Here is a 26253-nt window from a genome sequence, read left to right on the forward strand (position 1 = left end):
TGGAAGAAAGCAGAGTACCCGGAGAAAACCCAGGCGGTCACAAGGAGAACATACAAGCCTCGTACAGACAGCCCTCTTAGTCAGGATTGAACCTGGGTCTCTGGCGCTGTTAGACACGATCTCTGCCACTGTGCCGCCATCTGTGAATCAAGCAACGGTTACCGGTTCAATTTAAGATGTTCATTGATGTGAAACCTAAACAATGGTTCTTTATTGTCACATGTACCTACTAGGTACAGTGAAATTTATTTTGCATAATTTCAGTAACAATCTTACTGTACATAAGCACAATCATATTTAAGTAGAAGTGTAAGAATAGGAGATTACACGGAGCCATTACACACGAGTCACAATGTTTCCAGTGCCATCTTGTATCCTTCAAACTTAAATAGTTAAAAATGTAGAGTCTTATCTTGGCCATGAAGGCCTGCCGTCCTGGCGACGGCACTGGGTCAGAGTAGTAGGGGCCAGCCTGGCTTGGCGAAGCTATCGGTGTCCTCCACCGCTCCGGGCCGCTGCAGGCAGTGTCTGATCCAGTCTCTTGGCCTCTTGGAGTGGCGCCCGATCAAATTGAGCCCCAGGCTGCTGCAGGGCCTCCAGCGGCCCACTCCACCAACACCGAGACCCATGAACGCGCCATCCCCTCTCTTCACACGGCCACCGCTCAGTTTCCGTGCCCCTCAGCTTCTCCGAGGGCGTGCGAGGTGAGTCCCCAGCCCGCTTACTGGCAACGATCCTCTCCTTCTGTCCGCTACCGCAGCCATCTTGAATTTTGTCATCGTTTCCATCTCTTGCCTCAGATCCTGACTGACCTCCTGAGTATTTCCAGCTTTACTGGATCAACGAACGGGCCAGGAAAGATTGACTGATTGACCGTGGTTTCCAAGATCACCATGAAAGCATTCATTAAATATCATCTTCTGATCTTGCTCCTGAATACATATCGCCTTAAGGAAACCAAATTCTCCTGCCAAGCTACCTTCACTTTAAGGGGTTAAATCCAAGAGCGGAAAATACTGAAATCATATCTGCCTGTCACATCTCAGAATGTTGGCTTTTTTAATGCTTGGTTGACCGTATGTTCTGGAAAGTGACCTGGCTGAAAATTCATTCTTGTGATGTATTTTTCAAAAGTACAGAATTTCTTCACGGGAGTGAGCAAATCCCTTTCTATCCCTCCTGCTGCCCTAATCTGTAGCTTCACCAAAGCTGGGCGGAATAAAAACCTGTGGCTATCTCCCTCTTGCACACTCCCAAGCACCAGGCATAACACCATCATAATGCTAGAGTTGATAAAGACAGGCAAAGATAAGATGTTTAACTCTAGCCCAGATAGAATGTTCTAGAGGAAGCTTCCTTGGAAGCGTTTAGAGATACATCTTGGAAACGGGTCCCTTCGGCCCACCGTGTCCATGCCGACCATCGATCGCCCGTTCACACGAGTTCTCATTGCTCTCCCATCCTGCACACCGGGGGCGTCTATTTATTTTACATAAACGGTAGACTGATATGGGACCCTTTCAGAACTCTTGATAATGGGAGCAGCAGATTTAAGCTTATTATTGTCATGTGTACTGAGGTACAGTGAAAAGCTTTGTTTTGAATGCTAACTAAACTGATTGGATACTATACACGGGTACAATCAACGAAGCTCCAGAACAATGGAGTGGTGCAACGGTAGAGTTGCTGCCTTGCAGCATCAGAGAACTAGGCTCATTTCTGACAATCGGTGCTGTCCGCACGGAGTTTATACATTGTCCCTGCGACTGCGTGGGTTTTCTCTGGGTGCTCCGGTTTTCTCCCACACTCCAAAGATGTGTGGGTTTGTAGGTTAATTGGCTTCTGTAAAATTATTCCTAGTGTGTAGGATAATACTAGTGTGTGGGTGATCGTGGTTGGCACGGACCTTGGGCCAAAGGGGTGTATCTCTAAACTAAACTAAACTAAGGAGCAGCGTGCAGAATATAGTTTTCTGCATTGTTGCACATCAGGTCCAAAGACTGGGCAAATGTCTGCACTGAGGCAGAGGTGATTCAGACGGTACCCTAACTTCTGGAAGGACCGTTCAGAAGCTTGATAACAGAGGGGAACAAGCTGTTCCTGAGTCTAGTGGTGCATGTTTTCAAGCTCTTATATCTTCTGCTTTGACGGGAGCGGGGAGAAGGAATAACTATGGGGAGACAAGACTTTGATTATGTTGACTGCTTTTCCATGTGATGGAGGTTATGTGATCTCCGTAAATTGCCCCTGGTGTGTAGGGAGTGGGTGAGAAAGTGGGAAAACATTAAACCAGTTTGAGCAGGTGATTGACGGTCAGCATGGACTCGGTGGGCCGAAGGGCCTGTTTCCATGCTGTACCTTCCCATCATTTAATCTACGGAAGAGCCTAAAATGTAGAGGCTTGAGGTTGCTTTAATTAAGTATATTGGCTAATGGTAGTGATTGTTGTTAATCAAGGATGATTCCTTAATAATTTAGCTGCCTATTAATCTTTTATACCATTTATACTAATACCAGGCAAATATTCCATTGTAATTTCCGTGAGCTCAAAATCCAACCAAGCAAGCAATTTTTTTTTTAGTAGTTAGTGATAAATTTACATCAATATCAGATATTGCCCACTATTTTGTAAAATGGGTAAATCAATGTTTATTCCGGGAATGAAGACACATAGGTCTAAGATTCCCCCCACAGGTGCTGCCTGATCCACTGAGTTCTTCCAGCACTTTGTTTTATTCTAGGGATGACTGATTTCAATATAATTATTTGTATCAACAAAATCGATGTGCAGAGTTTCCAAATGTATATATCTTTTCAAACAGAAGCCTGTGACATACATTTGATTTGTTCTGGCATACGGGTCTCATTAAAAAGAAAAATCTTCAGTTTGGAGAAATTTAGATTTTCTTTTCCGGAGATATTTGCTCTTTGTTGTCATTGATGTCGGCAGTTAAAATGCTATTTGCATTCACAGAGAAAGCATTTTTTTTCAGGATACTGAAAGCATTATAAATCTTTGCTTTAAAAGAAAACAATCTATTATCTTGTAAAAGCTCTCGACTCGAAGCGTCACCCATTCCTTCCATCCAGAGATGCTGCCTGTCCCGCTGAGTTACTCCAGCATTTTGTGTCTATCAAAAGGAAACAGAATATCAGGATAAGAGTAACGGAGGTTTCCTACTGCTTTGTCCTCACTCCACGTTAGGGAGATATGTTTATTTTGTGACCTCCACCCTCTGTTTCCCAAAATCCCCAAATGCTGAATAAAACGGAAGCACTTGGGGTGGGGCGGAATGGTGGCACAGTGGCAGAGTTGCTGCCTCACAGCGCCAGAGTGCATAGTTGGAGCCGGACTATGGGTGGTGTCTGTATGGAGACTTTCTCCCCGGGACTGCATTGGTATTCTCCGGGTGCTCCGGTTACTTCCCACACTCCAAAGATGCACAGGTTTGTAGATTAATTGGCTTCGGTAAAAATTGTAAATTGTCCCTAGTGTGTAGGACAGAACTAGTGTACGGGGTGATCGCTGGTCGGCTCCGACTCGGTGGGCCGACGAGCCTGTTTCAGCGTTGTATCTCTAAACTAAACATTCAAAGCTATGTGTGTGTGCCCCACCTTGCAACACTCCACAGGGGAGTTTCACTCCCCAGATTGAAAATCTAGTGTCCATAGTGGCTATTTTAGTTTGAGAGCAGATAAGGGGGATAAAACCATCCCTCTCATCACTTTGCAAGATAATGACCTCCCCGCCATTGAAGGATCTCCAAGAGTCGCTGCCTCCAAAAGGTACCCAGCATCATCAGAGACCCATTCACATTTCACTCCTGCCATCGGGAAGAAGGTACAGGAGCTTCAAAACTGTAACAAACAGGTTCAGGTTCAGCTTCTTCCCCATAACCAACAGGCTATTAAACACTGCAACCTCCAAGTAGGCTCCAAACTTTAAACCGTAGACTTGGGGGCAAAAGAGACCCCAAGTGCCGGAGTAACTCTGCGGGTCAGGCAACATCCATGGAGAACATGGACAGGGTTGTGGGTCGGGAGTCAAAACATCACCTTTTCATGTTCTCCAGGGATTATGCCTGACCTGCTGAGTAACTCCAGCACTTTTTGTGTCTTTTTTGTAAACCAGTATCTGCAGTTACTTGCTTCTACGTGCTGAAATATCACCTGTCCATTCTCTCTGCAGGCAACATCCATGGAGAACATGGACAGGGTTGTGGGTCGGGAGTCAAAACATCACCTTTTCATGTTCTCCAGGGATTATGCCTGACCTATTGAGTTCCTCCAGCACTTTGTGTTTTAGAGTCATAGAGTGATACAGTGTGGAAACAGGCCCTTCGGCCCAACGTGCCCACACCAGCCAACAATGTCCCAGCTACATTAGTTCCACCTGCCAGCGCTTGGTCCATATCCCTCCAGACTTGTCCTATCCAAGTACCTGTCTAACTGACTTAAATGTTGGGATAGTCCCAGCCTCAACTACCTGTTCTGGCAGCTTGTTCCATGCACCCACCACCCTCTGTGGAAAAAGTTACCCCTCAGATTCCTATTAAATCTTCTCCCCTTCACCTTAAACCAATGTCCTCTGGTCCTCTTCCCCTACTCTGGGGAAGAGATTCTGTGCATCTACCCAATCTATTCCTCACTTTTGCTGAATAATATGTCCCTTCCAATTTAAATTGAGGATAGTGTAAAACTGATGTGTTGCTGTTTTTTAAAATGTTGGCATGTTTCCAGTCCAAGTTTCCCAATTAGTTGTGGACTTTTGTAACCTGAAACAGTCACACTCAAAAGCAATTTGTATCACAAGAAAAGGAGTAAGCAAGACCTTAGTAAAGATGTCAAGGCTTTGAAGAGGGGATTTCAAGGGGGACTGCAAGTAACATGGAGAAAGATAATGAAAGTGGGATGACTCTGCTTAGAAATGGAATTATGAGATTATTTAACAAAGACATTCAAAGTCATGAAGGCTTTCAAAGAGTGAAACCATCTGCATTGGTGTAAGTGGTGGCGAGGGTGGACATAGATTTAAGTTAATTGGTAAATGAGCCAGAGGTGATATGAGGGAATCTAATTACTCAAAGTTTGTCATCTCAAATGATATCTTGGTGAAACAGATGGAATAAGGACTTTCAAAAGGGAATTGGAGGAAGAGAAAAGGGCAAGGGAGAGGATTAATTTGACAGCTCTTAATTCAACAGACGCAGACTGGGCGTTTTGACCTGGGATTTTAAAAATAACTCTATTGCCTGTAGATATTCAGTGAATAAATTGTTTGTTCTAATAATCATGCATCCATAAGCTAGGGAACTGTCCAATCAGCCTCTACCCTATTGCAGACATTGGACTTTGTCCTTGAATTGTTGCGCTACAATGCTGAGAACTATATTCTGCACTCTGTGTCTTCCCCTTTGCTCCACCTATCATTCTTGAGGTTGACTTGATTGTATTTATGTAATAATAATAATAATAAACATTTATTTTTTATAGCGCTTTTCCAAATGCTCAAAGACGCTTTACAAAAACAGTCAAGACATAAAAACAAACAGACAAACTATCCTGACGGAGAAGCGGCGAACAAATAGCGCCAGCGTCCTCTCACGTGTCAGGGTCCGGCAGTAGACAATAAAGAACACAAGACACACAATTGCAATTTTTTAACACAAACAGCCATCACAGTGTTATCTGTACAGCCATGTACAGTATTATCCGGCCTGTTTGGATAGAGTTGCAAAACAAAGCTTTTCACTGTGCCTCGGTACATGTGACAATAACCCTAAAAGTGGTCTTGTACCCGTGGTGGATTCATTAACTGTTCCACCTTGAGCGGTACTAATCTTGGGGGAAAACTCTTGTTTGTTCCTGAACTATAGCCAAAACTGTACACGATCGTGTGACAATTTTAGGCCCACCTTACTGACTGTCATCCCTTTGGTGCTAATGGAAGAAGTTTCATTGTTATTTTTCATTGTTTCTGTGTTATATTTTAAAAGTTATTCACATTTTAAAGTTTAAATCCATCTCCTGGGGGGGGGGGGGGGGTAGAGGGAGGGAGGATAAGGGGAGGGATGAGGGGGATGGAGTGGGGGAGAGGGAAAGGGGGGGAGAGGGAAAGGGGGGGAGAGGGTGCTGTACCAATGCAGGAGAGGTTTGGGCCCAACGGGTCTACTTGGTCTAGTATTGTAATAAAATTCAAAGAGTCAAAACCATACAGAATGTAAATTATAAAATTAACATGGAAGCCTTTATGGACAGAGCTGTTATTTACCAAATAACCTTTCCCCCAAGTATTCTGATGTATTCCCCCAAGTGTTCTACCCGATTGATTACTCGCATTGAATCTACAGATGGGGAAGGCCAACTGGCCTTTTATGAAGGCTTTGTGCTGGCTTTTATGATCCAAGTGGGACTCTTTTCACTGAAATAGGTCAATATACTTGAAAATGATGACCTGCCAGGCTTTGTCTAGCCCTTCCACTCTTCTAGCTTTCATTTCTCAGTCTGAAGAAGGGTCCCAACCAGAAGCGTCACCTAACCATTTCTCTAGGAAAGCTATCTGACCCGCTGAGTTACTCCAGCACTTTGACAGGATATTGCACTTCTACATTTGACCTGAGCACCATATTCATTTCAATGTTAGAGAATGAAGGACTCATTCGCTCTCCTCCTATTTACTCTGGTTCTCTTGCGCACATCCTCGCGTCTTCACACATTATCCCTCAGGCCCCTGCTACCTACCTTGTTTCTCCTCCCTGTCGCATCCCACACACCATGCATTCCTGGGTTATTTTTAAGCTACATTTTAGGTCATAAGTTATAGGTGCAGAATGAGACCATTCGATCCATCTACTCTGCCATTCAATCATGGCTGAACTATCTCTCCTAACCCCATTCTCCTGCCTTCTCCCCATAACCCCTGACACCTGTACTAATCAAGAATCTATCTATCTCTGCCTTAAAAATATCCATTGATTTGGTCTCCACAGCCTTCCGTGGCAAAGAATTCCACAGATTCGCCACCCTCTGACTATAGAAATTCCTCTTCATCTTCTTCCCAAAAGTACGTCCTTTAATTCTGAGGCTATGACCTCTGGTCCTAGACGCTCCAACAAGTGGAAACATGCTTTCCACATCCACTCTATCACGGCCTTTCGCTGTTCGGTAAGTTTCAATGAGCCCCCCCCCCATTCTTCTTAACTCCAGTGAGTAGAGGCTCAATGCCATCAAACGCTCAGTTATTTTTAGTTATTGTACATCACTCATCATATATCTGTTGCCCATTTTCATTCCTAGCTTTGTACGTCGTTTATCTGCTCTAAATTTTGTTTAGCTAGTTCAATGACCTTTAATTTCAAGTAACCCTTGCATTCCCTCTCTCTCTCCGTCCCTACGCCACGCTAGTCATTACACTAGCTCCACTGTTTACATCCACATATATCTCTTCGTTCTCACCACTTCCACAGCCAACAATGGACCATTGTGGGCTCAACCTTTCCTTGGTCATCGGTGCTGGCTCTGATTTGTTCTGAACCTTTTCATATCTCTAGTTTCCCTCTCCCCTGACTCTCAGTCTGAGCACTGGTCTCAACCCGAAATGTCACGTATTCCATTTCCAGCATTTTGTGTCTATCTTCTGTACCATTTGCATTGATTCCACAGCCCTATCCAGTTTACCAGTAGGAAGTGTGACCAGTTTATATTATATTGTGCCTTTTATGGAAGCAATAAAGATGCATTTAGAGAGGTAAAGAATGCATTGATGGCTTTACATGTACCCATATGTTTTGGACAAAGCACCTCATATGATGTTTCAAACACTCTGCCTTCCTTAATGGTTAGATTTATGTACCTGCAAAATTTCAGCTTCTCCAGCAGTGAAGTCTTACTGTCGAAAATAGTAAATTTATAGATTTGGAACATTTTCAGGCAATTATTTCATACATCAGATTGCACCATGTAGACAATAGATTTAGGTTTTTATATTGTCAATGTGCACTGAGGTACAGTGAAATTGCATGCTATCCAAACAGATCAGATATTCCAGAAAATAAATATAATCAAGTCCAACTCAAATACAGTAGGTGGAGCAAAGGGGAAGATACTGAGTGCAGAATATAGTTCTCAGCAATATCTGCAATACCTCACACTGTCTCGGCAAGGCAAAGCAGCATAATTAAGGATGAGTCGCACTCTGGCCACTCCCTCTTCTCCCCTCTTCCATCAGGCAAAAGGTACAGAAGTGTGTAAACGCACCCCTCTAGATTCAGGGACAATTTCTCCCAGCTGTTATCAGGCAACTGAATTGTCCTTCCGGAGCCTGAGAGTAGTCCTGAACTACACTCCACCTCATTGGTGACCATCGGACTATCCTTGGTCAGACTTTGCTGACTTTACTTTGCACTAAACGTTATTCCCTTATCTTGCATCTATACACTGTAAATGGCTGAATTGTAATCATGTATTGTTTTTCTGCTGACCGGATAGCATGCATCGGAAGCTTTTCACTGCACCTCGATTTACGTGACAATAAACTAAACAATGGGGTAGAGGTGAATCAGACAGATGTCAAATTCAAAGGAGAAAGGAGTTTTTTTGATATCCAGTGAAAAAATGAAAACTAACAGATCATTTATCAGAATTATAATTTCTTATGATTCATGAAAATAATCAGGAGATAATCTCTCCACATCTGCAATTGAAAACTTTCTTTGACATTTAATTAGCTGTTTAAAGATTCATAGTTTTTCATTATGTAAATTTAACTTGCTGCTTTCCAAAATGCTCGTAAAGATTTTGTTAATTTTAAATCAACTAATCAACACTTTTGAACATCATAGCCAGTGTGATAATGTTAGGCCGCTGAATTGGTTGGAAGAGATTTTTCTAAATTTGCATTTTTTGCTTTGCATGAATGTATGTTGTACAATAGTGCCAAGGAATTATGATACAAACTTCACTCAGATAAGTGTGGGGCTGTGGAACAAGCTGCCAGAGAAGTTGGTTATGGCAGGTTCAATCACAGCATATAAAAGACCCTTGGACAGGTACGTAGATGGGAAAGGTTTCGAGGGATATGGGCCAAATACAGGTGGGACTAGTGTAGATGGGTATCTTGGTGGCATGGGTGAGAAAGAAACATAGAAAATAGGTGCAGGAGGAGGCCATTTGGCCCTTCGAGCCAGCACCCCAATTCATTGTGATCATCCACAATCAGTAACCTGTGCCCAACTTCGCCCCATATCCCTTGATTCCACTAGCCCATAGAGCTCTATCTAACTCTCTTAAATTCATCCAGTGATTTGGCCTCCACTGCCCTCTGTGGCAGATAATTCCACAAATTCACAACTCTCTGGGTGGAAAAAGTTCCTTCTCACCTCAGTTTTAAATGGCCTCCCCTTTATTCTAAGACTGTGGCCCCTGGTGCTGGACTCCCCCAACATTGGGAACATTTTTCCTGCATCTAGTTTGTCCAGTCCTTTTATAATTTTATGTCTCTATAAGATCCCCTCTCATTCTTCTAAACACCAGTGAACACAAGCCTAGTCTTTTCAATCTTTCCTCATATGTCAGTCCCGCCATCCCAGGGATCAATCTCGTGAACCTACGCTGCACTGCCTCAATTACAAGGATGTCCTTCCTCAAATTAGGAGACCAAAACTGTACACAATACTCCAGATGTGGTCTTACCAGGGCCCTGTACAGCTGCAGAAGAACCTCTTTACTCTTATACTGAAATCCCCTCGTTATGAAGGCCAACATGCCATTAGATTTGTTCACTGCCTGCTGTACCTGCACGCCAACTTTCAGTGACTGGTGTACAAGGACACCTAGATGGGCTGAAGGGCTGTTTCAGAGCTGCATGACTCTGACTATGACTTGTGTTATGTTATCAATCTGGTGGATTCTCCCAGAGGCATTATAGAGGCACAAACTTAATGTTGCAACAGAGATTTCCATTAACTTGAAAGAAAAGAGTTGCTATATATATCATCGTGTGCAAATGCGAGATTCTGTCAAGCTAGTGAATCATATCCAGTGAGTCAAGTGTATCTTGATCATCACTTAGTGTCAAGTTGTGTTGCTAAATCACTGATCTAATGCGACAGAGGATGCCATCCATGTACAGCACACTGCTTCCTGAGTAAAACACAAAGTGTTGGAGGAACAAGGAACTGCAGATGCTGGTTTACCCACAAGGACCTCCAAAGTGCTGGAGGAACTTAGTGGGTCAGATAGCATCAACGAAGTAGGTGATGTTTCAGGTTGGGACCCTTCAGGTTGGGACCCTTCTTCAGACTGATTGCAGTAGAGGGGGAGAAAACTGGGAAGAGCTCTTTCTTCCTCTACTACAATCAGTCAAAAGGAGGGTGGCAACCCAAAACATCACTTACCCATGTCCTCCATGTCCTCCGGAGATGCTGCCTGACCTGCTGAGTTATTCTAGTACTTTGTGTTCTACGCAAGATTCCAGCACCTGCTGTTTATTTTGTCTTTAAATGTAGATGGGCGCATAGCTGGAGTAGCTCGGTGGTCAGGCTGTGTCTGGAGAAAAGGATTGGGTGAGGTTTTGGGTTGAGACCCTTCTTCAGACTGCGATGTAGGGGAGAGGGAAACTAGAGAGATGAAAAGGTGCATAGAACTAATGAATGAAAGATATGCAAAAGAACAAATCAAAACCACAACGATGATCAAAGAAATTTGGAGCCCACAACGATCCATTGTTGGCTGAGGAGAAGGTGATAACGAGTGGATACAAACAGTGAAACACAGCAGGTTGACAGTGAAACTAGTACACCGACTAGAGTGGGGAGGGACGGAGAGGGGATGCAACGTACTTAAGCCAGAATGTGTAGACAGAAGCCCAGATAAAGGGCGGCCACGTGGCACAGTAGGTAGAGTTGTTGCCTCACAGCGCCAGAGTCCCAGGTTCTCTCCTTACCTCCAGTGCTGTCGTGTGGAGTTTGCTCGTTCTTTCTGACCATGTGGGTTTCCTCGGGCTGCTCCCATTTCTTCCCACATCCCCAAGACGCGCAGGTTTGTAGGTTAATTGGTTCTCTGTAAATCGCCCTAAGTGTGTAGGGAATGCATGTGAAAATGGGATAACAGAGAACGAATGTGAACGGGTGATCGATGGTCAGCGTGGACGCGGTGGGCCGAAGGGCCAGCTCCTCTGCCACATGACTTACAAACACCCTAAAGATGAATCACTTAAGCTGTGAATTTTAGAATGTCTCAGAGTATTGTTGTAGTATGTGTGATGTCGGGCTATGAATGTAGCTGACTGTTAGTGAGAGTAAATGATTCCTTGCCAATCTTTAAAGGCAAGTACTCAATTCTCCTGGATTCCTGCCAATAATTTATTTTCTTCCACTAGAATAATAGCCTAGCTCTGGAGGCAGAGAGTCATATAGCATCTATTTGAAGCATCTTTAAATTGACTTGGCTGAGAACTCTAATTGAATTTTATTCTTTGAGAAATTACAGATATTGTAAACCTGAAATATAGGTACCACCAGTGGAAAATGTTAATGTTTCATGTCCTCATAAGTTGAGTTGGTGACCTGAATTGCTTTTTTTTCTCCCACTTTCCACAGATGTTGTTTAACCCTGGTGGATATAGGCTTAGTTTAGCAAGACAGCATGGAAACGGGCTCTTCCACCCATACAGAAACACAGAGCCACGCGCAGACATGGACACGGACACGCGCAGAGCCACGCGCAGACACGGACACGCACACACGTGGAGCCACGCACAGACATGGACACGCACACGCGCAGAGCCACGTGCAGACATGGACACGCACACGCGCAGAGCCACACGCAGACATGGACACGCGCAGAGCCACACGCAGACATGGACATGCACACGCGCAGAGCCACGTGCAGACATGGACACGCACATGCACACGCGCAGAGCCATGCGCAGACATGGACACGCACACGCACACGCGCAGACATGGACATGTACAGAGCCACGCGCAGACATGGACACGCACACGTGCAGAGCCACGCGCAGACATGGACACGCACACGTGCAGAGCCACGCGCAGACATGGACATGCACACGCGCAGAGCCACGTGCAGACATGGACACGCACATGCACACGCGCAGAGCCATGCGCAGACATGGACACGCACACGCGCAGACATGGACATGTACAGAGCCACGCGCAGACATGGACACGCACACGTGCAGAGCCACTCGCAGACATGGACACGCACACGTGCAGAGCCACGTGCAGACACGGACACACACACGCACAGAGTCACGAGCAGACATGGACATGCCCACGCACAGAGCCACGTGCAGACACGGACACACACACGCACAGAGCCACGCGCAGACATGGACACGCTCACGCGCGGAGCCACGCGCAGACATGGACACAAGCGCAGAGCCACGCGCAGACATGGACACGCACATGCACAGAGCCACGCTTGGAGGCACGCGCAGACACGGACAAGCACAGACATGGACACGCACACGCGCGGAGCCATGCACAGAGCCACGCGCAGACACGGACACGCACAGAGCCACGTGCAGACACGGACACACACACGCACAGAGCCACGCGCAGACATGGACACGCTCACGCGCGGAGCCACGCGCAGACATGGACACAAGCGCAGAGCCACGCGCAGACATGGACACGCACATGCACAGAGCCACGCTTGGAGGCACGCGCAGACACGGACAAGCACAGACATGGACACGCACACGCGCGGAGCCATGCACAGAGCCACGCGCAGACACGGACACGCACAGAGCCACGTGCAGACATGGACACGCACACGCGCAGACATGGACATGCACAGAGCCACGCGCAGACATGGACACGCACGCGCAGACATGGACATGCACACGCGCAGACATGGACACTCACAGAGTTACGCGCAGACATGGACACGCAAACACGCAGACATGGACACGCACACGCGCAGACATGGACACGCAGACACGCACACGCGCAGACACGGACACGCACACGCGCAGACACAGACAGACACAGGCACAGACAGACACAGATGGAATCTGGGTCTCTGGTGCTCGCTGTGAGACAGTGGCTCTACCAGCTGCACCACTGTGCCACCATATTTCCAATACTTTCTGCATTATCTGAGAACAGTGATGCTGGAAAATATCTACAAGACTGCAGATCAAACACAAAGGACAGAGAAATTATTGAATGAGCATGGAAGTGCATTAACCTAAATTATTTGACTCCAGGAAATGCAAATGCTGGTTCACGGTCTTTTCTCGAGGGTAGATACCAAAGCTCGAAGGTACAGGTTTAGTGAGGGAGGTTTAAGAGGGACCTCGAGGACATGCTTTCTCACTGACGACCATATCTGGAATTATCTGCCATCACAAGCTGTAGAAGTGGATGCAATTATGACTTTTAAAAGACATTTGGAAAGAGATGTTGATAGGAAGAGTTTAGAGGGATATGCGCCAAATGCAGGCTGATGGTCTGAGCCTAAAATGCCAACTTGGCCAGCACGGACAAGGAGGGCCGAAGGGCCTGTTTCCTTGCTGTACAGATCAATTTGCTGGAGCACCTCAGCATGTCAGGCAGCATCAAGGGAGGGAAATAGACAGACGATATTTTGTGTTGGGACCCTCCTTCAGACCGACGGCCAATGTTTTGGTTCGGGACCCTTCTTCAAACTCGTCCTTGTCCTTGGGTTCTCTCTTGACTCCTCTAACGAGTCTGAAGAATGGGCCCGTCATTGTCAGGTTATCTTGTGTTTAATGCTTCATTATAAAGTGGATTCAGCTCGGAGACGATTCCAGAATTTGGTCTCGTCTCCAAATGAGCTATCCCTGTAATGTCATCAACTTCAACCCAACATCTTTTGTTTCCCGTAAGTTGGCTGAGTTCCGCGGGTCTAGTGGAGGCCCTCTCCACTCATCGACTAACGTTGTGTGAGCTAGTCTGCTGCGGAAAATAGGAGGATAAGTGTCAGCGGTCTTGTAATAGTGTGTTATGTGTTTACGATCTGTTCGCAAGGTTGTGTGTAACCGATGCAGGTGTGGAATATGTGTCATGTGTAGGGATAGAGAAGTCAGTGAGTTGCACTCACCGGTGTGACTGTTTGTAGCTGCCATTGGATCTGTGATGTCAACACATCTCTTGCTCTCTAACTGTCTGGCATTTTTAAACTAAAACTTTTTAAGGTGGAGCACACAGAGAGGAGGAGCCTGCCTGCCCCATTTAATTAATAAATTGTCATTTTAAAAATATTTTTTTAATATTAAAAATTCAAAAAGTGTCTACATCCAGTTTTTAACTTTTTAGAGCCATAATAAAAATACTGCTTACCACTATCATATGACCAAGCCTATCATCAACCAGGCTTGGATGGCTCCATTATACGTGGACCTCTGAATGCAACTGATTTCTGAGCAAGATTGGCACAAAGGGCTGGGGTAACTCAGCGGGCCATGCAGCATCTCTGGAGAAAAAGGATGGGCAATGTTTTGGGTTGGGACCCTTCTTCAGACTAAGCAATATTAACAAATGTCACTCTTTGGTCTGAATACAAGGTCCAAGGTATCGATCAATAATTCAATCCAATACAAGGTTTTAAAGTAACTGTGATGGCATTTTGAAATATTGATGTGTTAACCCTTTGATGGTTACACTGATCATAATCACATTTGTAAGCATCCACTAGCATAGGAACTGAACATTCAAGGTCAAATAATTTGTGTGCATGGAACATTCTCAAGATATTAGATGAAACTGTTATAAGATTGATTGGAACTAAAAGTAATATCGCTTACATATCTGCCTGAAAACTTATAATCAATCATTCTTGAAATGCAGGCCCAGCATTACATATTGCAGATCATAGCGTAATATAACAGTATTATGTTTATTTAAAAAAAGGGCACAAAAGTGCTGGAGTAACTCTGGAGAATCTCTGGAGAACATGAATAGGTGATGTTTTAGTTTGAACACTTCTTTGGGCTCTGTTTATAATAATTATTATTTAGATTCTGCTTAATTTCAATAAAATTTTAACCAAAATTATATTTTGTAACTTAAAGCAAGTTTGTTTGGTTTTGTCTTTTTCATTTAGTGTTGTTATTATTGAATGAAATAAAGATTCATATACGTCTACAGTAAAGTTTCTGCTCTCCATCATAAGGTATAGGAAAGACTAAACGTGTGCAACTAAATGAGTAATCATGCTTCAATAATCCACTTAAATTTGAATGAAATGATTCACTTAAAAGGCATTCGTTATATTGTGGTGCCTTGGGTATGAATTTGGTTTAGGTATTTTATTGTCATGTGTATCGAGGTACAGAGAAAAGCTTTGTTTTGCATGCTATCCAGACAGATCAGATAATGCCATACATAAATGCAATCATGTCAAACATGCACAATACGTAGAGCAGAGGGGAAGATACAGATTGCAGAATTTAGTTCTCATTGTAGCACATCAGTTCCAGAGACCAAGTCCAATTTCGCAATGGGGTAGAGGTGAACCAGACAGTACCCTAGCTTATGGAAGGACCCTTCAGAAGCCTGATAACAAAGGGGAAGAAGCTGTTCCTGAGTCTAGTGGGCTGCTTTCTGACGCGAAGACAGTGGAGAATTTTTGACTCGAGGACATGTGACATGAAGACAGTGGAGAATTTTTGACTCGAGGACATGTGACATGAAGACAGTGGAGGATTTTTGACTCGAGGACATGTGACATGAAGACAGTGGAGGATTTTTGTTCTCCTTTTAGTTGAGTTGGGTATTAATATATTTAAAACGCTCTTGCTTAATTTGTAGGCTTCACCGGCCTGACACCTGCAGTGCATTGAACTGTAATTACGTTCCGGCATGTGGTAAATTGGGTGATGCAATCACATTAAAACTCTGCAGTTACCTATATCTTAGGTTTAAAATGTATTATTAAGAACAGACATTTTTTTAACAGTTTAATTAATTAATAATACCGTGCGTTCTGGAACCCCCAGCGGTATGCTGCATTAGGAAATGAATAGCTGCTCTAGCTAGAAAGAGAGGATACCGAGTTATAAAGACACCCACTTCTTGGTTTGTACTCCCAGGCACAAGATGCAAACTGTTTGTATAGTGGAAAGTTGACAGAACTGGTGACTGCCCACATCTCCCAAAGCAGCAATTATTCACAGTTGGAAAAACTGCAACTCAAGTTAGTTGAATGTGTTTCCTTGGGGAAAAAAAAACCAAAGTGCAGGAGGGACGTGGTGGGTCCTGCAGCATTTGCGGAGGGAATGGACAGGTGACGTTTCGGGTCTGGAGCTTTCTTCCACCCACATCCCTCCCTCCAGCCTTACGTCTCACTCCTCCCCTTCTCTCCTTCTCTGACATCCTTTGGTCCCCTTTTTCCCCTCTAGCCTTTGCCACTTACTCCCCCCCCCCTTCCCCCTCTCCTATATCCACCTATAACTTGCCAGACTTTGCCCCCCCCCCCTTTTTTGTTGGCTTTCCACCCCTTACTCCATCATTCTGACCCCAATCCTGAAGTACTGTGTGCAGTTTTGGTCTCCAAATTTGAGGAAGGATATTCTTGCTATTGAGGGCGTGCAGCGTAGGTTCACTAGGTTAATTCCCGGAATGGCGGGACTGTCGTATTTTGAAAGACTGGAGCGACTAGGTTTGTATACACTGGAATTTAGAAGGATGAGAGGGGATCTTATCGAAAACGTATAAAATTATTAAGGGGTTGGACACGTTAGAGGCAGGAAACATGTTCCCAATGTTGGGGGAGTCCAGAACCAGGGGCCACAGTTTAAGAATAAGGGGTAGGCCATTTAGAACAGAGATGAGGAAAAACTTTTTTAGTCAGAGAGTTGTGAATCTGTGGAATTCTCTGCCTCAGAGGGCAGTGGAGGCCAATTCTCTGAATACATTCAAGAGAGAGCTAGATAGAGCTCTTAAGGATAGCGGAGTCAGGGGGTATGGGGAGAAGGCAGGAACGGGGTACTGATTGAGAATGATCAGCCATGATCACATTGAATGGCAGTGCTGGCTCGAAGGGCCGAATGGCCTCCTCCTGCACCTATTGTCTATTGTCTGTCGTCTGTCCATTCCCCCTGAGATGCCGCCTGACCTGCTGAGTTCCTCCAGCATTTTGTGTTTTACTCAAGATTACAGCACCTGCGATTTATTGTGTCTGCGTGTGCTTCCCCCACAGGATAGTTTTAAAACAAATATGCAGAATTGAAGTTGCAAAATTGTGGATTGCCTTCAAATAATTAGGCTTGGTGCCAGTTGATGAGAAGCAATATCATGCTCAATAGAATTTCACTGCTCTTGATTTTGGACAAACAATTTTTTTTTTCCCCACTGCAATGGAAGATCAGTGATGCAGCAGGTAGAGCCGCTGCCTCACAGCGATTGAGACCCAGGTTCGATCCTGACGTTGGGTGCTGTCTGTGTGGAGTTTGCACGTTCTCCCTGTGACCACGTGGGTTTCCTCCGGGTGCTCCGATTTTCTGCCACATCCCAAAGACGTGTGGGATTGTAGTTTAATTGGCCCTCTGTAAATTACCCCCCCCCCCACCTGACTGTGGGTAGGTTGTGAAATAACATAGAACTAGTGTGAATGAGTGACCGATGGTCAGCCTGGGCTGAAGTGCCTTTCATACTGTATCTTTAAACTAAACTAAACCCGTTCTCAACAGGGTTAACCAGCCTCTGTGGAAAGATCACTTCAGATCACCGACTCAACTTGAGATGGCCTGAAAAAGTAACTTTTTTCCACTGATGTTGCCTATGTTTCGGGTTTACCATGAGCCGAAGGGCCAGTTTCCATGCTGTATCTTTCATTCAACCTGTGATTGCCTCTAAATAGATTTCCTTTGTGCAAATTGATGGAACCTTAGCACTCTCGATGCTGGGAAAATAAGTTTTACTCTCACCACAATCTGTAAATTTAAACATGATTGTTTTCCAACAGTTGTGATCTGATTTTTATTTTCTGCAGGAACCTGCTGGATAAAGATACCTTCTCAAAGTCTGACCCATGTGAGTATCAAAACCTCTTGATTCATTGATTCATAGTTAAGTACTTTTTTTAAAAATCAAAATGATTTTTCTAATGCTCTCGGCAGTACTCAAAGGTGAGTCGTAGATGATAGACCGTCAGTCCATCATCTATGTGTGGTTACATTATCACCCATGACAGCAAGGGAGAGGAGGGGCCCAAGATGCCCACCAGATTTAGAAAAAGCAGGAAGTTGAGAGGGCACATTAGCCATGATCATGGCTGTATTGTCAAACACAGGAAGCATCTGGGGGTCGAGGTAATGCTGCTGGAATGCATCACCACAGAATCAACTTTGATAAATGTCACCCTGGTTATTTCTTAACGTTGGTATGAGACACTTCCATTTAGAGAAGAGCGAGTTATTCTGTCCTGCCATAAATCTGGATAAATTGTGGACACTGGTTAGTGAACAAACCAGAGTAAACTATGCTAAAAAGCCTGTAGGACCAGCACCCATTATCGATGTTGTGCAAGAAAATAACTGCAGATGCTGGTACAAATCGATTTATTCACAAAATGCTGGAGTAACTCAGCAGGTCAGGCAGCATCTCGGGAGAGAAGGAATGGGTGACGTTTCGGGTCAAGACCCTTCTTCAGACTGATGTCAGGGGGGCGGGACAAAGGAAGGATATAGGTGGAGACAGGAAGATAGAGGGAGATCTGGGAAGGAGGAGGAGAAGGGAGGGACAGAGGAGCTATCTGAAGTTGGAGAAGTCGACGTTCATACCACCGGGCTGCAAACTGCCCAGGCGAAATATGAGGTGCTGCTCCTCCAATTTCCGGCGGGCCTCACTATGGCACTGGAGGAGGCGATGTTGTACATGCAGGATACTGTAAAGTTTTGGGTAAAGGAAGACTTTCAAACCAGCCTATGAAAATCAAGGAAGTTGGGGGAGCCTGTGTGTTAATGGCATAACGTTTAACTCGGCGTAAGAATTTTAAAAAAAATGTGTGGGAGGTGCCTTTTGATACGCAAGGCATTGGGGTTTATAATCAGTCTGACACCAATCAGACTTGTGGACGCAGCCCAGACCATCAGGCAAATGAACCTCCCTTCCATCGACTTCTTCTGCACTTCACGCTGCCTCGGCAACGCCGCCAGCATAATCAAGGATCAGTCTCACCCCGGTCACACCCTCTTCTCCCCTGTCTCATCAGGCACGAGGTACAGAAGTGTGAAAGCTCGATTTCTCCAGATTAAGGGACAGTTTCTTCCCAGCTGTTATCGGGCAACTGAACCATCCTATAACTAATTAGAGAGCGGTCCTGACTTCCCATCGACCTCACTGGTGACACTTGGACTACCTTTAATCACACTTTGCTGGCCTTTATCTTGCTTTCAATGTTATTCCCGTAATCCTGTATCGGTACATTATGGACGGCTTGATAGTAATGCATAGTATTTTCACTGACTGGATAGCGTGCAACAAAAAGCTTTTCACTGTACCCCCGAACACGTGAAATAAACTAAACTAAAGGGTCTCAACCTAAACGTCACCTATCCATGTTCCCCAGAGATGCTGCCTGACCTGTTGAGTTACTCCAACACTTTACGTCCTTTAGGTGGTATATTGAGGCAGGACAGTGTGAGGGACAATATTATTCAATCTCCTTCTGAAACTTTAAAAACCATCACTTTGAAAATTCAGAGTAAGTAGTTGATCCTTTTCATTATTAACAACCTCATACGAAAATTTTAAAAACTGATATGGTTGGAAACAAAATTTGAACCTTTTATGCAAACTATAAGCTGGCCTAGGAATACACTGCCATCTAAACATAGCACAAAAAGTAAGGAAATTTGTGTTTGGTAGATTATTTCTTTGTGGTAACAATGCTTCTTGGCAATAAATCTTATACCGTTGGAAAGCCTGTTTATTTCCCTTTTAAATGGTGCCACATTTGTAAGGAACATGCATTTGTGGGATGAGCAGCAGAGCTGAGTATATGGGTTGCGCCCATTAAAAATTTGCCAAATCTTCTCTGCCAATGCCAAACAGCTTATTCTGCTGTTGCTATTGACTCTTGTTTTGAGCTTCTGGTACCCCCAGGGGCTGACAATCAGGTGCCTGATTGGCACCTGATTGGCAGCATCTGTGAGCATGGGCCCTTCTACAGTGGTCAGTAGGTGTCTGCTCCAAGAATCGGCATGCCACGTTTGACTGATCTGGATAGGGCCCTTGCGATAGGGCAACTTCAAGCTGGTGTTCCGCAAAACCAAGTTGCAGCATTATTTGGAGTGAGCCCTAGTTCCATCTCCAAAGTGAAGGCCAAGTTCCATATAACGGGGGATGTCAGAGACAGGCCGCGAAGTGGGCGTCCCAAGAAGACGACACCCGAAGAAGACCGTTTCCTCACCCTGCCAGCACTTAGGAACCGTAGGCTGTCTTCTACAGATTTGCAGTCAAGGTTTGCAGGACGATATGGCCGACGGCTCTCTGCCCAGACAATTCGGAACAGACTGCACGCAGCCAATCTCTGGTCTCATAGGGCTGCCAGGAGGCCTGCCATGACTGCCCTTCACCATCAGCCCCATTTGCGCTGGTGTCGGCAACACGTGCACTGGAACCTGAACATGTGGAGGAACGTTATGTTCAGCGATGAGTCCAGATTCTGCCTACGGCAGTTGGATCATAGGGTCAAAGTGTGGAGAAGACGCGGAGAACGCTATGCTGATTGCTGTACCGATAGAGTAACATCTTTTGGTGGAGGCAGTGTTATGGTGTGGGGCGGCATCTCCCTCACTGGAAAAACGAAGCTTGTCATCATTGGAGGCAATCTCAATGCAGAGAGATATCGAGATGAGATTCTGCAACCAGTGGCAATCCCATATCTCCACAGTCTGTGACCGAACTCTACCCTCCAAGATGACAATGCTCGCCCCCACAGAGCAGGGTTTCTCAGAGACTACCTCCAGAATTTGGGAGTGGAGAGGATGGAATGGCCTGCCAGCAGTCCTGACCTCAACCCCATTGAACACTTGTGGGATCAGCTTGGGCGTGCTGTTCGTGCCAGAGTGACCAACACAACCACGTTGGCTGACTTGCGACAAATGCTGGTTGAAGAATGGGATGCCATCCCACAACAGTGTGTGACCAGGCTGGTGACCAGCATGAGGAGGAGGTGCCAGGCTGTTGTGGCTGTGTATGGTTCTTCCATACGCTACTGAGGCTCCTGTTTATTAAATGAATAAATTGTTAAATTGTTAAATTGCCAATATGTCTTGTTTCTTCAGACTTCAATCATCCAATCCACCAAACAACACCGAACAAGAGTCAATGGCAGAATAAGCTGTTTGGCATTGGCAAAGAAGATTTGGCAGATTTTTCATGGGCGCAACCCACATACTCAGCTCTGCTGCTCATCCCACAAATGCATGTTCCTTACAAATGTGGCACCATTTAAAAGGGAAATAAACAGGCTTTCCAACGGTATAAGATTCATTGCCAAGAAGCATTGTTACAACAAAGAAATAATCTACCAAACACAAATTTCCTTACTTTTTGTGCTATGTTTATACTAAAACTCTTGTTTGTTTGTTCCTGAACTACAGCCAAAACGGTACACAATTAACGCAACAATGTTAGGCCCACCTTACTCACCGTCGTCCCTTTGGTGCTAATGGAGAAGTTTCATTGAAATCGGTGTTATATTTTTTAAGTTATTCACATTTTAATGTTAAAATCTATCTCCTAGGGAGGGAGAGGGGTGGAAGGAGGGGGGGGAGGATTAGGGGTGTTGAGGGGGATGGAGTGGGGGGGGAGGGATCTGGAGGGAGGGAACTGGGAGGAGGAGGAGAGGGAGGAGAGGAAGGGGGAAGGGAGGAGGAGAGAGGGGGAGAAGGGGGCATGGGGGGGGGAGGAGGCGTGGGGGGGGGGGGGGGAGGAGGAGAGGGTGCTGCTCCAATGCAGGAGAGGCTTGGGCCCAACGGGTCCACTTGGTCTAATATAACATAAAGTGTTCGTGGAATGAACAGCAGTTTTAATAGGGGCAAAACACAATGTGCAGGAGTAACTCCACGCAGTATCTGTGGAGGGAATGAACGGGCAATGTTTCGGATAGGACCTTTCTTCAGACTTGGTTTAAATAGGAAGTTCAATAGAGTTGACGTGGGTTTTACTAGAAGAAATTGCAAGTAGTTTTCAAAAAGTATTTCCATCAGAGGAAGAGAATCATTACAAATCAGAACCTTTTCCCCAGGGGAGAACTAACCAACACTAGAGGGCGCAGCTCTAAGGTGAGAGGGGGAAGTTTTAATGGAGACTAGACAAAGTGGACTCGTTGGGCCCAAACCTCTCCTGCATTGGTGCAGCACCCTGTCCTCCCCCCCTCCCATCTCCCCTCAACCCCCCCCCCTCTCCCTTCTCCCCCACTCCCCCCTTCCCCCTCCCTCCTCCCCTCCCCCTCCTTTTAAACTTTAAAATGTGAATAACTTTAAATATATAACACCGATTTCAATAAAACTACTTGCATTATCACTAAAGTGACAACGGTGAGTAAGGTGGGCCTAAAATTGTCGTGCTATCGTGTACCGTTTTGGCTGAAGTTCAGTCACAAACAAGATAACAAACGAGAGTTTTAGTATATAGATGAGTGGGGCAAGTTCTTTTTTATATACAGAGTGGTGGGGGCCTGGAACGCATTGCCAGGGCTGGTGGTGGAGATAGATAAGATAGTGGTGTTTGAGGCTTTTAGGTAGGCAGATGGACATGCAGGGCATGGTGGGATAAGTGCCATCTTCTCCTTGCCTGGTGTCTTGCTTATTTCATGATATCAAGAATGGCTTCAGCCATTGTCGAAAGTATAATTGACTATTCATTTTATGCTTCCTTTTTCACGTGTTAATTACTTTTTAAAAAATCAGGTTGGAAATTGTGCTGTTTCAGTATTTCTGTCCCAGCATAAATGAAACCGTATGATGTACAAGAAAAAAAAAGGCATTGCAAAGATCTAATTTCTTTAAGCATGCAGTTTTTTTTGTCAATTGCTTTTGAGATTTTTAAACGGATCACAATATTGAAGGAAGGGTCCCAACCCAAAACGTTGTCGGTACATTTACGACTATTAAATACGTTTTATTTTTTAAACTTTAGTCATCTTTTTGTGATATTAAGAAATCACATTGGTGGCAGATAAGAGCCTTTTAGTCACATGGATATGCAGGGAATGGAGGGATATGGATTAGGTGCCGACAAGGAGGTTAGTTTATTTTGGCATCGTGTTCGGCATGGGCATTGTGGGCTGAAGGGCCTGTTCCTGTGCTGTACTGTCCTGTGTTCGACATTCTGAAAACTCTTTCACGTTTCCAGCATTTGTAATCCTTTTGCTTCAACGAAGAGTTAAATCTTGTAACAAAGCTTCAGGCAAGATAATATCAAGAGAAAATATACTGGATCCTGCAAAATTATGAGTACGGGTGATAAATCATGCACAATTTTAGTGTTTTTAAAAAAAAGTTATGAGATCAATGATCTTCTGTCTTTTTTCTTTGTCTTTTTAAACTAATTTTAGCTTATTTTATTGGGTTTGGAGTATGGGTAAATCCTCTTGCAGGATAGTCAAGGAACTTGCCAGCAAAGCTGGAATAGATTCATATAGACAACCCATATATATTCATATATCTACAACAGATTTGTAAGTATTCCTAATTTCATCATTTGGGCATCATATCTGAGGAAGAATGTGTTGGCTCTGGAGAGGGTCCCGAGGAGGTTTACAAGAATGATCCCAGGAATGAGTAGGTTAACCTATGATGAGCATTTGTCAGTACCGGGCCTGTACTCGCCGGAGATTAGAAGAATGAGGGGGGACCTCATTGAAACACACAGTGAAACACACTTGGATAGAGTGGATGTGGAGAGGATGTTTCCACTAGTGGGAGAGTCTTGGACTAGACGTCATAGTCTTAGAATTAAAGGACATTCTTTTAGGAAGGAGATGAGGAGAAATGTCTCCAGCCAGAGAGTGGTGAATCTGTGGAATTCATTGCCACAGAGGGCTGTGGAAGTTATGTCAGTGGATATTTTTAAGGCAGAGATAGATAGATAGATTTTTGATTCGTACAGGTGTCAGAGGTTATGGGAAGAAGGCAGGAGAATGGGGTTAGGAGGGAGAATTCGATCAGCCATGATTGAATGGCAGAGTAGACTTGATGGTACAAATGGTCTAATTCTACTCCTCTCACTTATGACCTTATGATCATCCCATTCCTCCCCTCCCCATTATCCTCTCCTTAAAGTGATGACCAACACACTATGACAGTGTAATAGTGGCACATCTGACCAACTTTCTTTTTTGGGGATAGACGTGGTCCAAAAGGCCTGTTCCTGTGCTGTACTGTTCTATGCATGTTCCAATTTTTTTATTCCCATGGATTTCATTGCCTGCGTTGAAAATGGAGGTATTCAGACTGGCATTTTCATTAATGTTCTGATCTTGTCTTTCACCCCAACACGTGATTTTGTTTTCTAGATTTTTATTTCATTGGTTCAGTTCTCATTTTAAGATTATAATCATTAATTTGTCCTTTTCCTCAAGGGAAGTGCTCATAGGGGGAAAAAAAGTTTGGTTATTATCTAAGTTTATTATCAAGTCTTATCTTGGTGAAAACATTACAGGCTTAAAATCCCTCCGTTACTAGAGATTTTAATTCATTGATACTCTTGTTATTCTGTGGGAGTGATTTCATTTAGTTTTACTTTAGCGATACAGCCCCTCAGCCCACCGAGTCCACGCCGACCAGCGGTCACCCCGTACACTAGCACTATCCCACACACTAGGGACAATTTACAATCTTCACTGAAGCCAATTAACCTACAAACCCACACGTCTTTGCAGTGCGAGAGGAAACCGGAGCACCCGGAGAAAACCCACATGGTCACAGAGAGAGCGTGCAAACTCCACACAGACAGCACCCGTAGTTGGGATCGAACTTGGGTCTCTGGCGCTGTGAGGCAGCAAGTCTACCGCTCTGCTACTGTGCTGATTTGTTGTGATGGGATGGACATTTATTTGAAATGAATCAAAGGCTGTAGCACTTTATTGCTCTATTAGCAGTTACAAACTCAAGGACATTTACATTCTGAAGGTTCCACTGCATCAGTGATCGTTTAAAGCTAAAACATGAATGATTAAACAGCTTTATTCATTCAACTCTTTTGTGTATTTTACTTTCATTAATGTCAGATCTTATTCACTGATTTATGTTCGGAACTGGGTTCCTGCTTTCACCACGTTTATTCTTCAAATTCATCCAGTTCTACACAGCCCATTTCTGTAACATCTCTGATCCCCAACAGAAATTTAAATTTTGGACTATTTAATCATACAATTTAAATAATAAGCTCTCAAAGGCACTTGCGTGTGTTTTCTGCTGCCATACATAATTGTACGACCTTCTATCCTTTGATTAGCCAGGGCAGGAAGGCTAAAAATGAACAGAATTTAATCTCTAGTTCAAAGTGCTAACAAATTCAATTAGCAGAGGAAGTGAAATATCTTGCTCGGGTAGACTGCATCTGACCAAAACTGCACAGTGGACAGTATGTGCAAATGTTTTGAAGCCCATCATGTTAATTTGCTGTTGAATTAATTTGTGTTCTGAAGAAGGGTCCCGACCCGAAACTTTACCCATCCATATTCTCCAGAGATGCTGCCCAACCCGCTGAGTTACTCCAGCACTTTGTGTCTATCTATGTTATATTGTTGGTGTGGAACTTGCCCCTGATGGCTTGATAATATGTATGTCAATTGAACAGTGTCATATTTTGGGAGCTCTAAGATGTAGCCTTAAGGGTGTGTCTTTCAAATTAAACTGCCTAAGTTGGTCATAGAGGCCAATCAAATATAGACTATATATTTGGTCCAAAACATTCTTGACCCTTGATCTGCTTTCCACCCACTTCCCGGAGGATTGTAAGATATTCCTAAGCCAGACAGACTTGAACAAACTTGGACCGTTTTCTCAGAAGTTTGAGGAGAGAAATTTATAGAATGGTGAGAGGCATAGATGTGGTGGAGAGTCAGAACCTTTTCCCCCAGGGTGGAAATGTCAAAGACCAGAGAGCATAGCTTTAAGATGAAAGGGGCAACGTTTAGAGGAGATGTGTGGGGTAGGTATTTTTTTTCCACAGAGGGTGGTTGGTGTTTGGAACCTGCTGTCAGGGGTGCTGATGGGGCGTGGCATTTAAGAGACTTTTAGAGAGGCACATG

At 44.6% G+C, this 26253-nt stretch overlaps 1 protein-coding gene across 6 annotated transcripts in view; it reads left to right on the forward strand.

The window, feature by feature from the left end:
- Positions 1-26253, forward strand: part of LOC144605454 (copine-8-like) — a 299949-nt gene that overhangs the window by 15578 nt on the left and 258118 nt on the right. For all 6 annotated transcript variants that reach the window (XM_078420725.1, XM_078420728.1, XM_078420727.1 and 3 more), the window contains exon 2: positions 17980-18020. In XM_078420725.1, the coding sequence (XP_078276851.1) occupies positions 17980-18020 (41 nt within the window). The remainder of the gene's footprint in view (positions 1-17979; positions 18021-26253) is intronic.

The sequence above is a fragment of the Rhinoraja longicauda genome, chromosome 24 (genome assembly GCF_053455715.1).
Source record: "Rhinoraja longicauda isolate Sanriku21f chromosome 24, sRhiLon1.1, whole genome shotgun sequence".
Classification (NCBI taxonomy): Eukaryota; Metazoa; Chordata; class Chondrichthyes; order Rajiformes; family Arhynchobatidae; genus Rhinoraja; species Rhinoraja longicauda.